We start from the raw sequence: 18,072 nt of genomic DNA, 5'->3' as shown, positions 1-18,072 counted from the left end.
ATGAGAGCAACATCTGTTTGCTCAAGAGCTACTTATCATTGGTGACAGCCTAGTTGCAGTCTCTGGAGCCTAGCTGTTAAATATTTGAAACCAGTGATACATGAATATGCAAGTAAGGCTCTGAGGTTGAGTTGTCAGCCTCAGGATGTGTTTAAAAATTATGTTTTGAAATGTTTGGGTTTAAAAGAGCCTGTCTCCAAATTGAACAGATTTTTACCCTTGATTTACCCCTGCTTTAGTATTTCTTGCTACTTTATTCTGAGGCCTGTCGTAAAGATCACATTTTAGCTGATGAGTAATCTTTATACAAATAATAAAGATAGTTTAAATAACTTTTTGAAAGTACAATTATAATCTGAAAGTGGCTAGATTGGCTGATTAGCTGTATTGATTTACATCGGTCAGGAACTGACAAAACAATGGAAAAGAATATTCACTGTGGCAAGTCATTGAGCTATTCTAAGACAACTGCAATCAAATTATGTAAATATTGTGCCTGGCCTTTTTATTTGATCTCCCTACTTCTGTTAACTTAAAATTAGTGTCAAATTCTTTTACCTTTTTATCATCCCTAGTTTTATTACCTTCACATCTACTGTTAGCCGCATTGTTTAACAAGGCTAAAATTTGATTAAAGATTTTCTGTGCTGTTTGTGGGAACAGATTGAAGAACAAATTCCTTACTTGGAATTTTAGCTTGATTTTGGCTAACTTAAAAATGTAACATTCTCCCTGGTTTTTCCACAAATTAAAACATTTACCTGGGGATCTAATGGTACCTCTGTGACATGCTTTGGTCTAAATGCTGAAACACTCAAACACAGCACAGTTCTTACCCTGTCTTAACATTTCAGATTTGAGCAAGATTGACAGGTTTCAGCGCCTATTTCTTTAAATGAGAATGAGTGAACGAGCCTCAGCTCAGTTCACTGCGAGGGCCCAGGAGTGAGGATTATATATATATATAATTAAATATATATATTTAATTTTATATATATATATATATATATATATATATCCATCCATCCATCCATTATCCACCGCTTATCCGGGTCCGGGTCGCGGGGGAAGCAGTCGGAGCAAAGAACCCCAGACCTCCCTCTCCCCAGCCACCGACGCCAGCTCCTCCGGGGGTATACCGAGGCGTTCCCAGGCCAGTCGAGACATATAGTCTCTCCAGCGTGTTCTTGGTCTGCCCCGGGGCCTCCTCCCCGTTGGACATGCCCGGAACACCTCTCCAGGAAGGCGTCCAGGAGGCATCCGAACCAGATGCCCGAACCATCTCAACTGGCTCCTCTCGACGTGGAGGAGCAGCGGCTCCACTCCGAGTCTCTCCCGGATGTCCGAGCTCCTAACCCTGTCTCTAAGGGAGAGTCCAGACATCCTGCGGAGAAAACTCATTTCAGCCGCTTGTACCCGCGATCTCGTTCTTTCGGTCACTACCCAAAGCTCGTGACCATAGGTGAGGGTTGGGACATAGATTGACCGGTAAATCGAGAGCTTTGCTTTTCTGCTCAGCTCTTTCTTCACCACAACGGACCGGTACAGAGCCCGCATTACTGCTGACGCTGCACCGATCCGCCTGTCAATCTCACGCTCCATCTTTCCCTCACTCGTGAACAAGACCCCGAGGTATTTAAACTCCTCCACTTGAGGCAGGATCTCACTTCCAACCTGGAGAGAGCACTCCACCCTTTTCCGACTGAGTACCATGGCCTCGGACTTGGAGGTACTGATCCTCATCCCTACCGCTTCACACTCGGCTGCAAACTGGTCCAGCAAGAGCTGGAGGTCCCGGCTCGATGAAGCCAACAAGACCACATCATCTGCAAAAAGCAGACATGGGATCCTGAGACCACCAAACCGGACACCCTCCGCCACTTGGCTACGCCGAGAAATTCTGTCCATAAAAATTGTGAACAGAACCGGTGACAACGGGCAGCCCTGACGGAGTCCAACTCCGACTGGAAACCAGTCGGACTTACTGCCAGCCATACGAACCAGACTCCTGCTCTGTTTGTACAGGGACTGGATAGCTCGTAACAAAGAGCCCAGTACCCCATACTCCCTGAGCACCCCCCACAGAATACCCCGAGGGACACGGTCGAATGCCTTCTCCAGATCCACAAAACACATGTAGACTGGTTGAGCAAACTCCCATGCACCCTCCAGGATCCTAGCGAGGGTAAAGAGTTGGTCCTGTGTTCCACGACCGGGGCGGAATCCGCATTGTTCCTCCTGGATCCGAGGTTCAACTATCGGTCGGACTCTCTTCTCCAGTACCCCCGCATAGACCTTACCGGGGAGGCTGAGGAGTGTGATCCCCCTATAGTTGGAACACACCCTCCGATCCCCCTTTTTAAAAAGGGGAACCACCACCCCAGTCTGCCAGTCCAGAGGCACTGCCCCCGATGTCCACGCGATGTTGCAAAGACGTGTCAACCAGGACAGCCCCACAACATCCAGAGCCTTGAGGAACCCGGGGTGAACCTCATCCACCCCCGGGGCCCTACCGCCAAGGAGTTTCCCTACCACCTTGGCCACTTCAGCCCCAGTGATAGACGAGCCCCCCCCGGGGTCCCCAAGCTCTGCTTCCTCTGCGGAAGACGTGCCGGTGGGATTGAGAAGATCCTCGAAGTATTCCTTCCACCGTCTGGTGACGTCCCCAGTCGAGGTCAACAGTTCCCCACCCCCACCATATACAGTGTTGGTGGAAAACTGCTTTCCCCTCCTGAGTCGCCTGACGGTTTGCCAGAAACTTCTTGGAGCCGACCGAAAGTCGTTTTCCATGTTCTCACCGAACTCCTCCCACACCCGAGTTTTTGCCTCAGCGACTGCCGAGGCTGCGAGCCGCTTGGCTCCTCGGTATCTGTCGGCTGCCTCCGGAGTCCCCTGAGCCAACCAGGCTCGATAGGACTCTTTCTTCAGCTTGACAGCCCCCCTCACCCGGGGTGTCCACCACCGAGTGCGGGGATTGCCACCCCGACAGGCACCGACAACCTTGCAGCCACAGCTCCGTTCAGCCGCCTCAACAATGGAGGTCCGGAACATGGCCCACTCGGACTCAATGTTACCAGCCTCCCCCGGGATGCAGTCGAAGCTCTGCCGGATGTGGGAGTTGAAGATCTTTCTGACAGGTTCCTCTGCCAAACGTTCCCAGCAAACCCTCAACACACGTTTGGGCCTGCCAGGTCTGTCCGGCATCCTCCCCCGCCATCTGATCCAACACACCACAAGGTAGTGATCAGTTGACAGCTCAGCGCCTCTCTTCACCCGAGTATCCAGAACATATGGCCGCAGGTCAGATGATACGACTATAAAATCGATCATCGAAATGCGGCCTAGGGTGTCCTGATGCCAGGTGTACTTGTGGACACCCTTATGTTCGAACATGGTGTTCGTAATGGACAAACTGTGACGAGCACAGAAATCCAATAACTGAACACCACTCGGGTTCAGATCAGCGGGGCCGTTCCTCCCAATCACGCCCCTCCAGGTCTCACTGTCATTACCCACGTGAGCATTGAAGTCCCCCAGCAGAACAATGGAGTCCCCAGAATGAGTGTTCTCCAGCACTCCCTCTAGGGTCCCCAAGAAGGCATGGTACTCTGAACTGCTGTTCGGTGCATAAGCACAAACAACAGTCAGAGCCCTTTCCCCAACCCGAAGGCGCAGGGAAATTACCCTCTCGTCCACTGGGGTAAACCCCAACGTACAGGCGCTAAGCCGGGGGGCTATGAGTAAGCCCACACCTGCCTTACGCCTCTCACCCTGGGCAACTCCAGAGTGAAAGAGCATCCAGCCCCTCTCGAGGAGATTGGTTCCAGAGCCCATACTGTGTGTCGAGGTGAGCCCAACTATATCTAGTCGGTACCTCTCAACCTCGCGCACCAGCTCAGGCTCTTTTCCCACCAGAGAGGTTACGTTCCATGTTCCAAAAGCCAGTTTCAGTAACCGAGGATCGGAACGCCAGGGCCCCCGACCCCGACCACCACCCGATCCACAATGCACCAGACCCGGATTACTACCTCTCCCACAGGTGGTGGGCCCATGGGAGAGTGGACCCATGTATCCCCTTCGGGCTAAGCCCGGCCGGACTCCATAGGTGAAAGTCCGGCCACCAGGCGCTCGCCAAGGAGCCCCTCCCCCAGGCCTGGCTCCAGGGTGAGGCCCCGGTAACCCTGCTCCGGGCAAGGGAGGCTGTGTCCTCGTTGTCTTTTTCATCTGTGTCTTTATGGATCACTCTTTGTCTGGCCCATCACCTAGGACCAATTTGCCTTGGGAGACCCTACCAGGGGCTATTGCCCCCGACAACATAGCTCCTAGGCTCACGCAGGCACGCAAACCCCTCCACCACGTTAAGGTGGTGATCCAAGGAGGAGGTGTATATATATATACACACACACACACACACACAGGGGTTGGACAATGAAACTGAAACACCTGTCATTTTAGCGTGGGAGGTTTCATTGGCCAATCTTCATTAATTGCACATTGCACCAGTAAGAGCAGAGTCTGAAGGTTCAGTTAGCAGAGGGTAAGAGCACAGTTTTGCTCAAAATATTGCAATGCACACAACATTATGGGTGACATACCAGAGTTCAAAAGAGGACACATTGTTAGTGCACGTCTTACTGGCGCATCTGTGACCAAGACAGCAAGTCTTTGTGATGTAACAAGAGCTACGGTATCCAGGGTAATGTCAGCATACCACCAAGAAGTACCAAACACATCCAATAGGATTAACTGTGGACTCAAGAGGAAGCTGTCTGAAAGGGATGTTCGGGTGCTAACCCGGATTGTAGCCAAAAAACATAAAACCACGGCTGCCCAAATCACGGCAGAATTAAATGTGCACCTCAACTCTCCTGTTTCCACCAGAACTGTCCGTCGGGAGCTCCACAGGGTCAATATACATGACCGGGCTGCTATAGCCAAACCTTTGGTCACTCATGTCAATGACAAATGTCGTGTTCAATGGTGCATGGAGCGCAAATCTGTGGACAATGTGAAACATGTATTGTTCTCTGATGAGTCCACCTTTACTGTTTTCCCCACATCTGGGAGAGTTACGGTGTGGAGAAGCCCCAAAGAAGCGTACCACCCAGACTGTTGCATGCCCAGAGTGAAGCATGTGGGTGGATCAGTGATGGTTTGGGCTGCCATATCATGGCATTCCCTTGGCCCAATACTTGTGCTAGATGAGCGCATCACTGCCAAGGACTACTGAACCATTTTGGAGGACCATGTGCTTCCAATGGTTCAAACATTGTATCCTGAAGGCGGTGACGTGTATCAGGATGGCAATGCACCAATACACACAGCAAGACTGGTGAAAGATTGATTTGATGAACATGAAAGTGAAGTTGAACACCTCCCATGGCCTGCACAGTCACCAGATCTAAATATTATTGAGCCACTTTGGGGTGTTTTGGAGGAGCGAGTCAGGAAACGTTTTCCTCCACCAGCATCACGTAGTGACCTGGCCACTATCCTGCAAGAAGAATGGCTTAAAATTCCTCTGACCACTGTGCAGGACTTGTATATGTCATTCCCAAGACGAAATCCAGGTGTTTCAGTTACACCCTGTATGTGTATATATATATATATATATATATATATATATATATATATATATTCTTTTGGATACAGTATTGTAAAAAAAAGTACTGCTATATTAAGCGTTTTAACGTTCTTTTTTTATTCTTTTTTTATTTTTTGTAACTCAGTCAGTTTATGTGTGTATCACTCTAAAGGTCTAGCTTCATTAAAGAGAACCAGGACAGTGTAGTGAATAATACAATGAGTAGAGAGAGGAAATTTCTTAAAATTTCCTTAGGGCTAGAAATTCAGCATGCAGCTGGGGCTATCTGAGAACTTGATAAAAGCAACATGAAAGCTGCTAAAAGCATGTTATGCTAAAAGGTCACCAACTTGTCGAAACACGTTACTGCATTTTGGGACTTCAGAGGACTTCCTTCTTTATGCTGTTGATTGTACCCTCAGGATCAAACATAGTGTTTCAGCCTAGAATCATTTGGGGTTGCAGACCAAAGAAATCTCTTAAATGTCTGAATACACTACTTGACAGCAGCAGTAGCTGGTTTGTATTGGCTGTTGCTCTGGGGCCAATAGGTCTGATTTTCTAATGGAAAAATAAAACCCAGCTGAAACACCCATCCCCCTGTCTTTTCAAATGTCATTCTTTACCACAATTCTTCTGCACACCAGCATCCTTCCTGCTGACAGCAGTATGCTGTGTACACCGGATGATATGGTGTCAGTGAATGCAAGGATTTCCGATGTTTCTTAGTGGTTGACCATGCTACTGTATTTGTACATCGCTGGCACTATACTGTCAGTATTCTTACTGTTCATTCCTTTTATCTCTAAAAACAGACCTTATGTTATTAATACATCACAGATATATTTCTGATGACTATAACATGCATCAGCACAATAGACATGACATAAACCATGTAAGATTAGCTTATTAGGAGCTGGTGATTTACTTATAGACAAATCACTTTTCCTCAGTTCAGTAGAAATGATAATTACCTGTCATAATTTTGTTTTCTTAGTTTTCATTTAAATAGAGTTGTTTCCTGCACCTTCATGTTAGTACAGTTGTGTTGGTTTATAGAATTAAACCATATGTCTGTCTTGTTTCTGCACCAGATCTCATGAGTTTTGATGATGTGTCCTCTACCTCGGAAAAGCTGTCTCATCCAACAGCGAGCAGACCAAAGATGCCTGGCAGACGCCTCCCAGCTCATTTTGGTGGATCTTCCTCTGTGAGTGAAAGCAGAGTTTAGTTATGCATGAAAGACATTTAATTTGTAAGAGGAATTAGATGTGGAAAATACAGTGCCATCCATCTTCTGGCAGAAATGGCGGTAAAATTTTCAGTGAATTCAGGGTCTGCCTCAAATGTTTTTCTTCATTAAATAGGTCATTACAAATCAAACCAGAACTAAATAACTGTCTTTAGTCCAGAACTAATAAAAGTCTTTGGTTTTTTGCTATTTTTACTTACTTTTGTTTAACTTCTGTTCTTTGAACTAACTGATTTACAGCACATAACTAACATGTAACAGATATTTCTTATAACTGATTATACAGCTTATATTTGTATATGATGGATTTTTGCCTAAACATGAGGCAGTTTGCTGGAAGTTTTTGAATGCATCACTGATGAGCTATAAAAGAGTGCATAGAAAATGATATCTTCTTAAATAGTACTTCAAATTCTGTATGTTGGGATTTAACCAACTTAAATAGTGTATTTTCTACAAAGGCATGCTCTAAACTCTCTAATATCAGCTTGAATCACCTGGTGAAGTCTGCATAAAGATCCTCTTGCTCCAGTCATCAAAATTTACTCTGCAAAAAGAGAGTTAGCTGGCGATTTTAGGTAATAATCTATTTGGGCTGCACTGTCATGATACTTTTTGTCATTTTAGACAGCTGGAAGTGCATTGGTGACAAATATTATAAAAGTCAGATTTGCAAAGCTGGCACTTGGGTGCCACTGGTAGTTTCTTAAAACTGAAAATAATACCTGTTGTTCACAGTGACTCAGTTTTCATATAATAGTTTATTGAAATTTGTAGACCATTATCAGTAATTAGTCACAGATTTGTGTATTTATTTATATTTGCTTATCCAGAATGCAAGGACACATAGGCGTTATATTATACTTGGTAATACATTTTCTGAGGGAAATGTTCCGATAATTCAGACCTATAAGTTGCAAAGTACATAAATCTGTAGAATTATCAATTAATTTGAAGGTAAAGTTAGAAGCTGGTGTTTTTAAACATTTGTAATAATACAATCATGTGTGAATCGGTATGTAAAAAAACTAGGGATCTATATTTGTGGAGGTCTATCAGGGCATGAACAGGAGATTCTTTAGGACCTCACACAAAGAGCTGTTAATGCTCATTAAGCTTACAGAACGATTTGTAATGAGTTTGAATTTTACCAGTACATAGTTAAGGTGATTGTGTACTAATAGAGGACATCAAAGGCTGTTATAACCTTCCCAGGAGTGATCAGCCAACAAAGATCAAGGCGTTAGGTCACAAAGGAACCCAGGGTGGCTTCTAAGCAATGAAATTGTATCCCTCACATTAGCAAATATTAATGTCTTGTAGTCCGTCAGGAGAACGCTAATGAACAATGGTGTGTGTGTGTGACAAGTTTGCAAGGTGAATTCAGCTGCCCTCCAGAAATTGCATTGCTGCTTTGGTGTTTGCTAGAGATCACATAGCAAAATTAAATTTGACAAATATTTTACGGATAGATGAGACCAAAATATAACTTGGTTTAAATGTGAAGTATTACTATCTGGAAGAAGATAAATACTGTATTCCAGCATCAGAACTTAATCTCGTCTGTAAAACGTGATAGTGATAAATTCCTGGTTTGCTGGATCTGGACACGGATGGCTTGATATTATCCATAGGTCACTGAATTCTGAATTGTACCAGTTTCACAAATTCTCTCAGTGAATTGAATCTCAAGAGAATGTGGGTCATGTACCAAGACAATGACCATAAACACATAAGAGCTTTTCTCCTAAAGTATGGTCAAAGAAGTATGAAGTTTATTAAATGACCAGTCAGTGTCCTGTGCCTAGTCACACAAAGAAACCAACCAACATCCCAATGTTAAGGCTTCTGTGGTTCTGCACGGAGCCGATGTGTAGGACTAAAAACAGTTGGGGAATACATAATGTTGCAACTATTGCTGCATAAGGTTGTCACACACAAATTGCAGTAAAATTGGACTGTTGTTCTTGAGGAATAGGAAGACCAAATTCAATTACGAATATCTCATTTGTTACTTTTTTTTTTTACCTAATTTTAAGTGTGAATATCTTATGATATTTTAGATTATATTTATGGAGAACAATAAGAAAATTCTTAAGGGTTCACAAACTTTCATGCAATACTTTACATTTACTATTCAGATATGTTTCACTCTCTATGTTGACATCACATTGAGTGAACCTCTAATTAATGCAGCAATAAGGACCTGCTTAGAAGCAGATGGACAGATTGTCAGAAGTGGCAGGTTTTCCATAGCCCATGTTTAAGAAACTGAGAAATGTGCTTTGTGATGTTTTACAGCCAAACAAAGAGGTCATTGAGAAAACTGACGAAGAGGACGCTCCAAGACCAAAGTCAGCAGAAACCAGGAAGGTAGGTTGATGCTTATATAAAAAACTGATTCTGATGGTGGCACTGTAGAGTTGTGTAGTTTCATGTGTGTGTGTGTATATATACACACTCACACACACATACAGTGGAACCTCTAGTAATGAACGCCTATACTAACAAACTTTCCAAGATACGTACCGGGCATTTGAATATTTTTTGCCTCCACCAATGAACCATGACTCTAGTAACGAACCTGAGCCTCTGCTGAGCCGGCGGCTGGAAATGGCCATTGACCCCAATAGGCAAGTCTCCCAGTGCGCCCAGACTTGAGTGAGCTTTTAAGATTAGCAAATTGTAGCTTTAGCTATTTAGCATTAGTGTAAATAGCAGACATCGAAATTCGTGCTAAGTTAAGCCATATCTACGCTTCGTCTCCCCACATTCACCCGCCTCTCCGTTATTCCACCCACCCCCCACCTCCCGTCATACAGCCAGTGCCTGTGTTACTCCAGCCAGTCGTTTATTACTGTTACCACTGTATTTCTTTTTTATTTTTAGTAACGCTACATGTATTTTTTTTTTTTTTTTACTAATTTGAGTGTGTTGTAAACATATATCAGTGCATCACTTTCGGGGTGGGGACTGGAATGCATTTATTGCTTTTTCATTATTTTAAATGGGGAAAATTGACTCGAAAAACAAACTTTTCCAATTACGAACTGGGTCACGGAACGGATCAAGTTCGTAGGTAGAGGTTCCAATTTAATATCATTGATTTAGGCAGTATTCCTGGTAGGCTCGGGACCCACCGCGGCCCTGAACTGGATAAGCGGTTACAGATGATGAATGATTTAGGCAGTCAGATGAATATCACAAATTAGTATGCTAGCTGGCTAACCTTGTTTTCATTTTTGTGTGTCATAACATTTTAAGTAGCTTCTCCATTAGAAATACATTTTGTTTTTGATGAAACTGCTGCACTCTTTACATCTATTTATGAGGCTTGATCTTCTGTTTGTCATACAGTACTGATTTTGTGTATTACCTATCGCTGATGTCTCATATCAGACGCTTTAATATTCTTCACAAGTTACTGCTGAGACATCTTTCAAGTGTCCAGTTTCAATGAAGCCTGTTGATTAGACTGGGAAGCCACAGTGAGGAATCTCATTTAAATGCTTTTGCAGTGATCCTGCATGTCTGCACACAAGTCTTTTTGACTCGAAGGTTCTCGGTAGTGCTGGCCAAACCCAGCAAACTGGCAGAATAATCCAGCAGTTAAATGATGGCTTTGGAATTATATAGATAATTGAAGGGCTGTCATTTTAATTGTTTCAAAATGTGAAGGTGATGCCATGTCAGCCTCCCTTTTCTGAAACGCACACACACAGCTTAATTAGGTTGTCTTACATGTTGTACAGAGGTGACATTGTTTGATTGATAAAGAAGCATTTTATCAGAAATAACATCACGTTTTTTGCACATTTGGCTAAGCACTTATTGTATAAAGCAGAAAACCACTGCTAAATTACTTATTAATATATATATATATAATATATATATATATATCAGGGATTATATTTAAAGGTTAAATATCTGTCATAGCCAGCTGTTACCTGGTCAGATGTGTCATGCTCTTGATTGGAGAAAAGCAGAAATAGTTACATGTTCCCTAGAGTTGAAATATGATAATTTGTCTACTCCCCAGGTGCTGTTGCTAGGGTTGCCCACCACTCCAGGCATGTGTGCTCGCTGCCCCTAGTGTTAACTAGTGTGTGTTTCACTGCACGAATTGGGTTAAATGCAGAGGACAAATTCCTCTGTGTGCAAGCACAGTGGCCAATAATGTGATTCTAACAGATTCTAAATTCTACGTAATACCTGTGCATTTTTAATTATTATTTTTTTACACATGGAAACGTGTTGGAATCTTTATTTATTTATGCCTTAATCCCTGGAAAAGCCCATTTGTTGTGACACTCTAAAAAGTATGACAGCAGGACTGTGATGGTGGAAAATATAAACAAACTGGTACACATAGTAACCTAACATGCAGTTTGGCTGACAAAATGGTCTGGGAATTGGGAATGTTTCAGCCACCTAATACACCATCAGTGTAAAGCAGGGGTGGGCAATCTCATCCGCAAAGGGCCGGTGTGGCTGCTGGTTTTAGTTCCAACCAATCAGGAGGTCCCATGATCAGTTGTTTTACTGAGACCATCTGATTAAAGGAGTGAAATCAGGTATTCTCTGGCCCTTTGTGGATAAGATTGCCCACCCCTGATTTAAAGGGACCATGGAAGGAGGCCACTGAGTGTATTATAACAAACTGGCCACTCTAACTAGCATCATTATGAATCAAAGCATGAGATTAGAATTTACAGAAAATGATGAAAGCTTCACAGTGTTTGTGTCTTTCCCCACAGCCATCCCTCCCAACAGCATCACCTAGTGTGCATAATAAAGCAGCCAGCACACCCACTCCCGAGCCCAAACCAAAAGCTGAGGTGGAGGAGCAGAAAGGCGACGAGCTGGAGGAGCTCAGGACTCAGCTAAGGGACCTAGTGCTATCGATAGAGTTACTGAAGACACAGCAAGCGTGAGCAGAATTAAGTTTTATATTTTCTGTCTAGTCTTAACTCTGAGCATCCATTATGATTGCAAATTCTTAATACCTAGTGCTTTCCAACAATACAAATAAAGTAATCCATCTATATACACACATACATACATACATGTACATATATAACATTAAAACCATTGACAGGTGAAGTGCTTATCTTGTTACAGTGCTGGTCTCACAGGTGTCAGTAATGCAGGAAGAGAATAAGAGAACAGTCATTTCCTGATGTGTTGGAAGCAGGAATAAAATAGGCAGTGGCTGCTTTAACAGTCTATTGACTGAGCTCTACAAGGGACTTACCCTAACATCAGTTTAGAATGAGAAAAATACAGGACCTGAAGAATCATGATTAGCAGTGTGCACAGATAGTGACTTTCAGCTTGTTTTTATTCTGGAAGATGGAAATGAGCTCAAAGAAATGAAGCTAACTATGATTAACATGTTTATTGGAATGCAAGCATAGAAAAAAGTAAACCATAGACATATGCACTATTGACATATCACTTATCTCAAAGAAAACGTGATTTTGCAGTTGTTTCTTTTGATGACTGTTGTTATAATGTGCTGTGAAATGAAAATAATGTTGGGGAGTCAACTTCAAAAGAGTAGATTCTTGGACTCTGACCTGTCTCGAAGTTGGGGTAGACTCCAGGCGAGCGACCCTTATGCCCATTTCACACATGCACAGTAATCCAGGACTGATCCAGACTTTACCTGGAGGCGATGTATGTGAACACGAAAATCTCCTAGCACCCTGGATGTGAGAATGGAGCAGGAAATATTCCAGAGCTTCACTTTAATGCGCTGCACAAGCGCTGCTCCATGCCTAAAGCACACATTTCATTTCCTGCTGCGAGAGTAAACCAGAGACAGAAAATCTCCCACTGTGTGCTGCATTCATGAAAGACCACTCCAGGACAACATCTGACCAAATACTCTGGAGTTTCTCTAGAGATTCTCTGGAGTTCATGTGTGAAAGGTCAATGGTCAAAGGTCAAAAATTAACCAATGTCTTGGTTAAAGTCCAGTTGCGTCCAGGCATTTTGTTCTGTCAACTCCAGCAGTAGGAACATTTGTAGTTGCATGTCAATAAAGGAAAGCAGGTACATTATAATATGTTTATATGATATTGTAATAAAAGCTTGTGCAATTTATGAAGTGTGTTTCATGTCAACTATTATTTCCAAGGACTGATGTTTATTATTTATTTAGTTTGAATTTTATTATATTAACAAAACAACTGTGTATAAATGTGATTTTATATATATATATAATTTTAATTACATATATGGCATGGACTGTAATGGCCACTTGGCTATTCTTTAGCATGGTTTACTCATTACTTAACATGGCTTACTGTATAAAACATCAATTCAAATGTTATGTGCCTAAAATAATAAAAACATAATAATGGTTAGTAAAAAAATAATTACATAAATTTTTCATTACTGCAGGAAAGAGCTTTTGGAACTGAGAGGTGAACTGGACGAGGAGAAGTTGAAACGGGTGGCCCTGCAAGTAAGTCTCTTCAAATCCCTTGTTTTATTGTTCCCATTGCTACACTGTGAAAACACTAAAACTCTGTACATCAAGAGATGCTGCTTTCAGGCAGAGAAAAGTCCTCAGCATTTGTCTGACCAGGCCAGGCACCCACTGAGCCTCTCTCCTTTGCAAAGATCATGTAGCACTTTATATTTCTCTCCCCACAAACTGCTCATTTGGAATCGTGAAGACTAGCCTTCTTTATCCAGCCAAATTTATTATCACAACACCAGATGTAGAGTGGAGAGGTAGTTTCTTTCCAAAGAAAGCAAGTCCTGTAATGCCTTCCACTGTTATTCGTGGTTGGCTGTGACATCAGATTACATTTAAAAGCTCTTAGTTGCTTTAATGCTGGCATTTTTAATTGGGAATAATATGACGCATAAACAGGCTGTACTTTAGCTGCATTGTCCCAAGTACTGAGTGATCTAAAAATGAAGAGAAAGTAAATAGTGCATCTTAAGTCTGATTACTTAGACTCCACAATTAAAGTCCATAGAGTTTCATACTTGTATCGGTATTACACACTGGATTGTCCATCGATCAAGTCACGGGATGCCACATGCAAATACAGAATACATTCTGCTTTGTGATTTTAAAATCTGCATCACATGCTGATTTCAAGATACGCTGAAGAAAAGCCTTATTTGTACATCACATTATACCCATGTCAAAAAGTATGACCACCTCCTTTTTTCTGCACTCACTGTCAATTCTCTCTGCTCCACTGCCCTTACAGGAGCACTTTTGTAGTTGTACAGTTACTAACTGTAGTCCAACTTGTGCTTTGCATACTTCGTTTGACTCCTGACCACAACAAAGCAGGTCTGATTTGTGTGGTAATTATTTTCAGCACTGCAGTTACAATGATGTGGTAGTGGTATATTAGTCTTTGTCACAATGGTAAAAGTAGACAAGCCATAGCAGTATAGTTGGAGTTCTTAAAGCCCTCAGTGTCCACTGATGAAGGACTAGAGGAAGATCCTTACAAACTGTGCAGCAACAGATGAGCTTCTGTCCCTGACTTTACATCTACAAGGTGGACCAACGAGGTAGGAATGTCTAACAGAGTGGACAGTGAGTGAACAGTGCTTAAAACTCCAGCAGCACTGCTGTGTCTGATCCACTTGTACCAGCCCAACACACAGTAACACCACCATCACGTCAGTTTCACTGCAGCGCTAAGAATGCTCAACTAGCAAGATTATACCTACGCTGTCGTGTTACAGTGGTGTTCTGACCATAGAAGTACAGTGTGAAAAGGGGCAGTTTCAATATTATTATGGTATATGTTTTATGTTCATGCGATTCAATATCAGTGCAGGGCTAAGAATGCTCTATCACACAAATAATAAACAAAAAAAAAAAACTGTGGGGGTCTCGATCATTGAAGAACAGGGTAAAAGGAGGCGGACAAAGTAGGCAGAGCAACAGGTGACTACAGTCTGTTATTGTACAACTACAAAGAGCTCCTGTAAGATCAGTGGAGTGTAGAAAAAAGAGGTGACTCTAAATGTTTTGAGCATGTTGCACTCATAATCATAAACTCTGAAGGAATGAACTAACTGAGAGAAATAACGGACCTATTGGAAGGTTAATGAGTAAAGTCCGCTGATGATAAGTTAGAACAGTGGTGACTGAAACAACTAGTTATTAAGGTGCTATCATCGTATCTTGTATCATATCTAACAATGTGTAAGGTGTATTGCATTAGGAAAGAAAACCCCAAAACAAGTGCCATTTCTTTTAAACAGGTTGTTCCAAAAAAAAAAAAAGTGTTCTTTCAAAAGTCTGTTAGTGTGTTTCAGATCATTATCAATTGATCAGTTGCTTTGTAGACTTCTGCAGGGTTGCATCCACAATGTCTCTGTTGTCTCTGCACTCTGAGTTTATGATCTTTCCAAATGAACCCAACTCACGGCAGCTTTTATAAGAAAAAGCACGTCTAGACTTGGATGCCCCCACCTTTGATGTCTCAGTGCAATCAGGGTTTTTTCCCTAGCCTCCATTTGACCCTTGCGCTAAATGCATTTCCTCTTAAATATTTCACTACTTTATTGAGTAATCCTAAAGAATATGATTGGGGTTAATTAGGAGAACTGAATCAAATGTTAAATTACTCTCTGGTAAAACTGTATTTGAGGGTGTAAGCCGAGCTGTTGTCATGTGCAGACACCAGCCAGTGAGCAACTCTCAGTAACATAAAACATGTAAATGGCACTGCAGAATGAAAGTAATTCTAGGCTAAATGGTCCAGTAAATCCTGCACCATGGTCTTGTTGGCTTTGTGGAAGCGGTCTAACCACACAACAACAGTACATTAATGTTTGCTCTGTGTTCTAGGTGGAGATAGAGAAATTAAAAAAGCAGGTACAATCGACGTGAGGGCAGACGTCAGAGCTGATGTCGGAAAGCCCTCCTGTCGTCCCGTCACTGGTGAAACACCTGCGCCTGCGAGGGACGAGTATCATCCCATAATCCTTATAGTCACTGACCTATTCCACAAATTGTAAGATTTACATTTGCACATAATGAGGTTTTATGGTATAGAAAGGTGTAATTAAGATGTTTATGTCTCTCTCTTTCTCTCATTCTCTCTCTCTTTCTCCCTCTCCTTCCCCCTTACTTTTTGTTTGCCAACAACGATTGAGGCCTTATATACTACTGTGCTGGAAATGCAGACTGCACATTCGTTTGAGAGTGTGGCAGAATTTGCAGATTTAATACTACTGAAGCTGTAAAAAGTAATGGAGGGGATTCTTCTGTTTCAATTATTTTTTGACATGGGATAGTTTTTTTTTTTTTTTTAATAACAATTATGATTGCAGCAATAATCTTTCCATAATAACCGCTTTAGATAACTATGGAATATTTGACATACTCCTGTTGCTATAGTTCTAATGTGTTCTATTGATATGTCAAAAGGGAGATAGGCCTATTTTTTTGTTGTTGTTGTTTTTCTTTTTCTTCTTGTTTTTCTACCATTCCTATCCAGGGTGACACTATCGTGCCTGTTTTACAAGTGTTAATACTGGGAGCTTTTGAATATATCCTTAGATTTATGGCGAGATATATATTTTATATGGTCTAGTGATTGCAGAAAATGGGAAGGAGAAAAAAACAATTATGTGGATGATGTGTCTCGGTTGAGTTGGAAATACGCAACATCCTCAGCATAGTTCTGTAAACAGTAGGTGATCTGATATAAAGAAAGTGCTGCTGGCTTAATGATGGACTCTTCCCCTGTCTCCAAGGCTTGTCCTTGGTCCCCATATATTTTCCTTGGCTAATTATTAAATGATATTAGCAGGCATGCTCTAGCCTCTCAGTAACTATCCTGTCCAGCTTGAATGTACATCAAGAACCAGTGTGAACATCAAATGTTTCAGTCAGTTGTTACAAAAGCATCCAATGCTTGTTGTAGAAGATCTGTTTGTGCTTCAGTGTCTGCAAAGAGTGGGGCTTTCAACAGCAATGGCCCAGTTTCAGCTGGAGCTTTTCTGCAAACCTAGTATCCATCCAAACATTCCCTTTTGGTGACGTCTGAACCAATCATGACCGACTTGGCCCCTCTCCCCAATCCCAAAATATCACTTTTAAGTGCTTTCGCTTGTACAATCCCTCACTCTCAATGATGACTTTCCTACTTGAAATCGGATTTGAAATCCCTTTTCTAAATGCCAAACACTGTGGATGGCCTTGTCAGACCGAAAGTTACCTTTCAGGAGCCACCTCCACTTCAGGCCGTATCGCTCTATACTGGACATGTTCATGTAGCTGCATTCACATTTGTCTTACTAACAATCGGGAAACTGAACCTTCACTCGAGTACACTAAAAGTGTACCCTCTCCTCAGGCTTCTTTACTCCTGCAAGAAAGAGCTGTGCAAAGCATTCCTCATCAGGGACCGTGGGACTGTGCGGATGTGTGCGTGTATGTGAATGCGCATAAATTGTGTATGTGCGTGCGCATGTTTAAGATTGTTAACTGCTTCTTGTCAGCATCTTAATCCCTACAGCAATAAACAAATTACACTCATCTAATTCAGTGTCCGATCCAGGTTAAATCAATGTTCGGGTATTAACTCCCCCCACCCCCCAACTCTGGTTACTTAAAGCAGATTCAGTTCTGTGTTGACTGTAATTGGACTGAACACATTCCATTTTATTTTGTTTCCCCCATTTTTTTTTAAGTACTGTTGAAAATGGTTGTGAACACATTCAGCATCTCTCCAAGTGATCTTGTTTACAGAATTCTGAACAGAAATGCATGAACTGATTTTTTTTTTTTCAAGCTAAATAAATATCTTTTATTTACAGAATTTGATCTCGTCTAGTTGTCTACTCATTTTCCATGGTTCTAGTTAAAGCTAATCCAGGATGCTGTAACAGGTGTTTTTTATAAATTGCCAATTAAAATCATCATTTTTTCTTCACATCAGTATTTAATATGCTGTCCATTTTGCCTTTATTACAGCTTTCATTCTTTTCTTGATACTTGCTTTTTTTAACAGACGGATACATCTGAATTGGAGCTTGATTTCCTTTAATGCTGTGTATCTGGTACTGACTGTTTGGTCAAACTTAGGTGTTTCCCATATTAGTTGATTATTATTTTTCCTCTGATTTTCACAACCTGAAAAATAAGAATACAGTGGAACCTAACTACGAACTTGATCTGTTCCGTGACCCGGTTCGTAAGTAGAAAAGTTTGTTTCTCAAGTCAATGTTCCCCATTTAA

General features: G+C 42.1%; 1 protein-coding gene across 2 annotated transcripts in view; it reads left to right on the top strand.

The window, feature by feature from the left end:
- cd2ap (CD2-associated protein) overlaps positions 1-17,644 on the top strand; it is a 68,680-nt gene extending 51,036 nt beyond the window's left edge. For both annotated transcript variants that reach the window (XM_066677349.1, XM_066677348.1), the window contains exons 15-19: positions 6,679-6,794; positions 9,138-9,209; positions 11,594-11,766; positions 13,245-13,308; positions 15,676-17,644. In XM_066677349.1, coding sequence (XP_066533446.1) covers positions 6,679-6,794; positions 9,138-9,209; positions 11,594-11,766; positions 13,245-13,308; positions 15,676-15,717 — 467 coding nt within the window. In that variant the 3' untranslated portion in view covers positions 15,718-17,644. The remainder of the gene's footprint in view (positions 1-6,678; positions 6,795-9,137; positions 9,210-11,593; positions 11,767-13,244; positions 13,309-15,675) is intronic.
- Positions 17,645-18,072: the final 428 nt, after the last annotated feature.

This window comes from Hoplias malabaricus, chromosome 7, assembly GCF_029633855.1.
Source record: "Hoplias malabaricus isolate fHopMal1 chromosome 7, fHopMal1.hap1, whole genome shotgun sequence".
Taxonomy (NCBI): domain Eukaryota; kingdom Metazoa; phylum Chordata; class Actinopteri; order Characiformes; family Erythrinidae; genus Hoplias; species Hoplias malabaricus.
The sequence above is the reverse complement of the archived record's forward strand: the minus strand, read 5'-3'. Positions and strand labels throughout refer to the sequence as shown.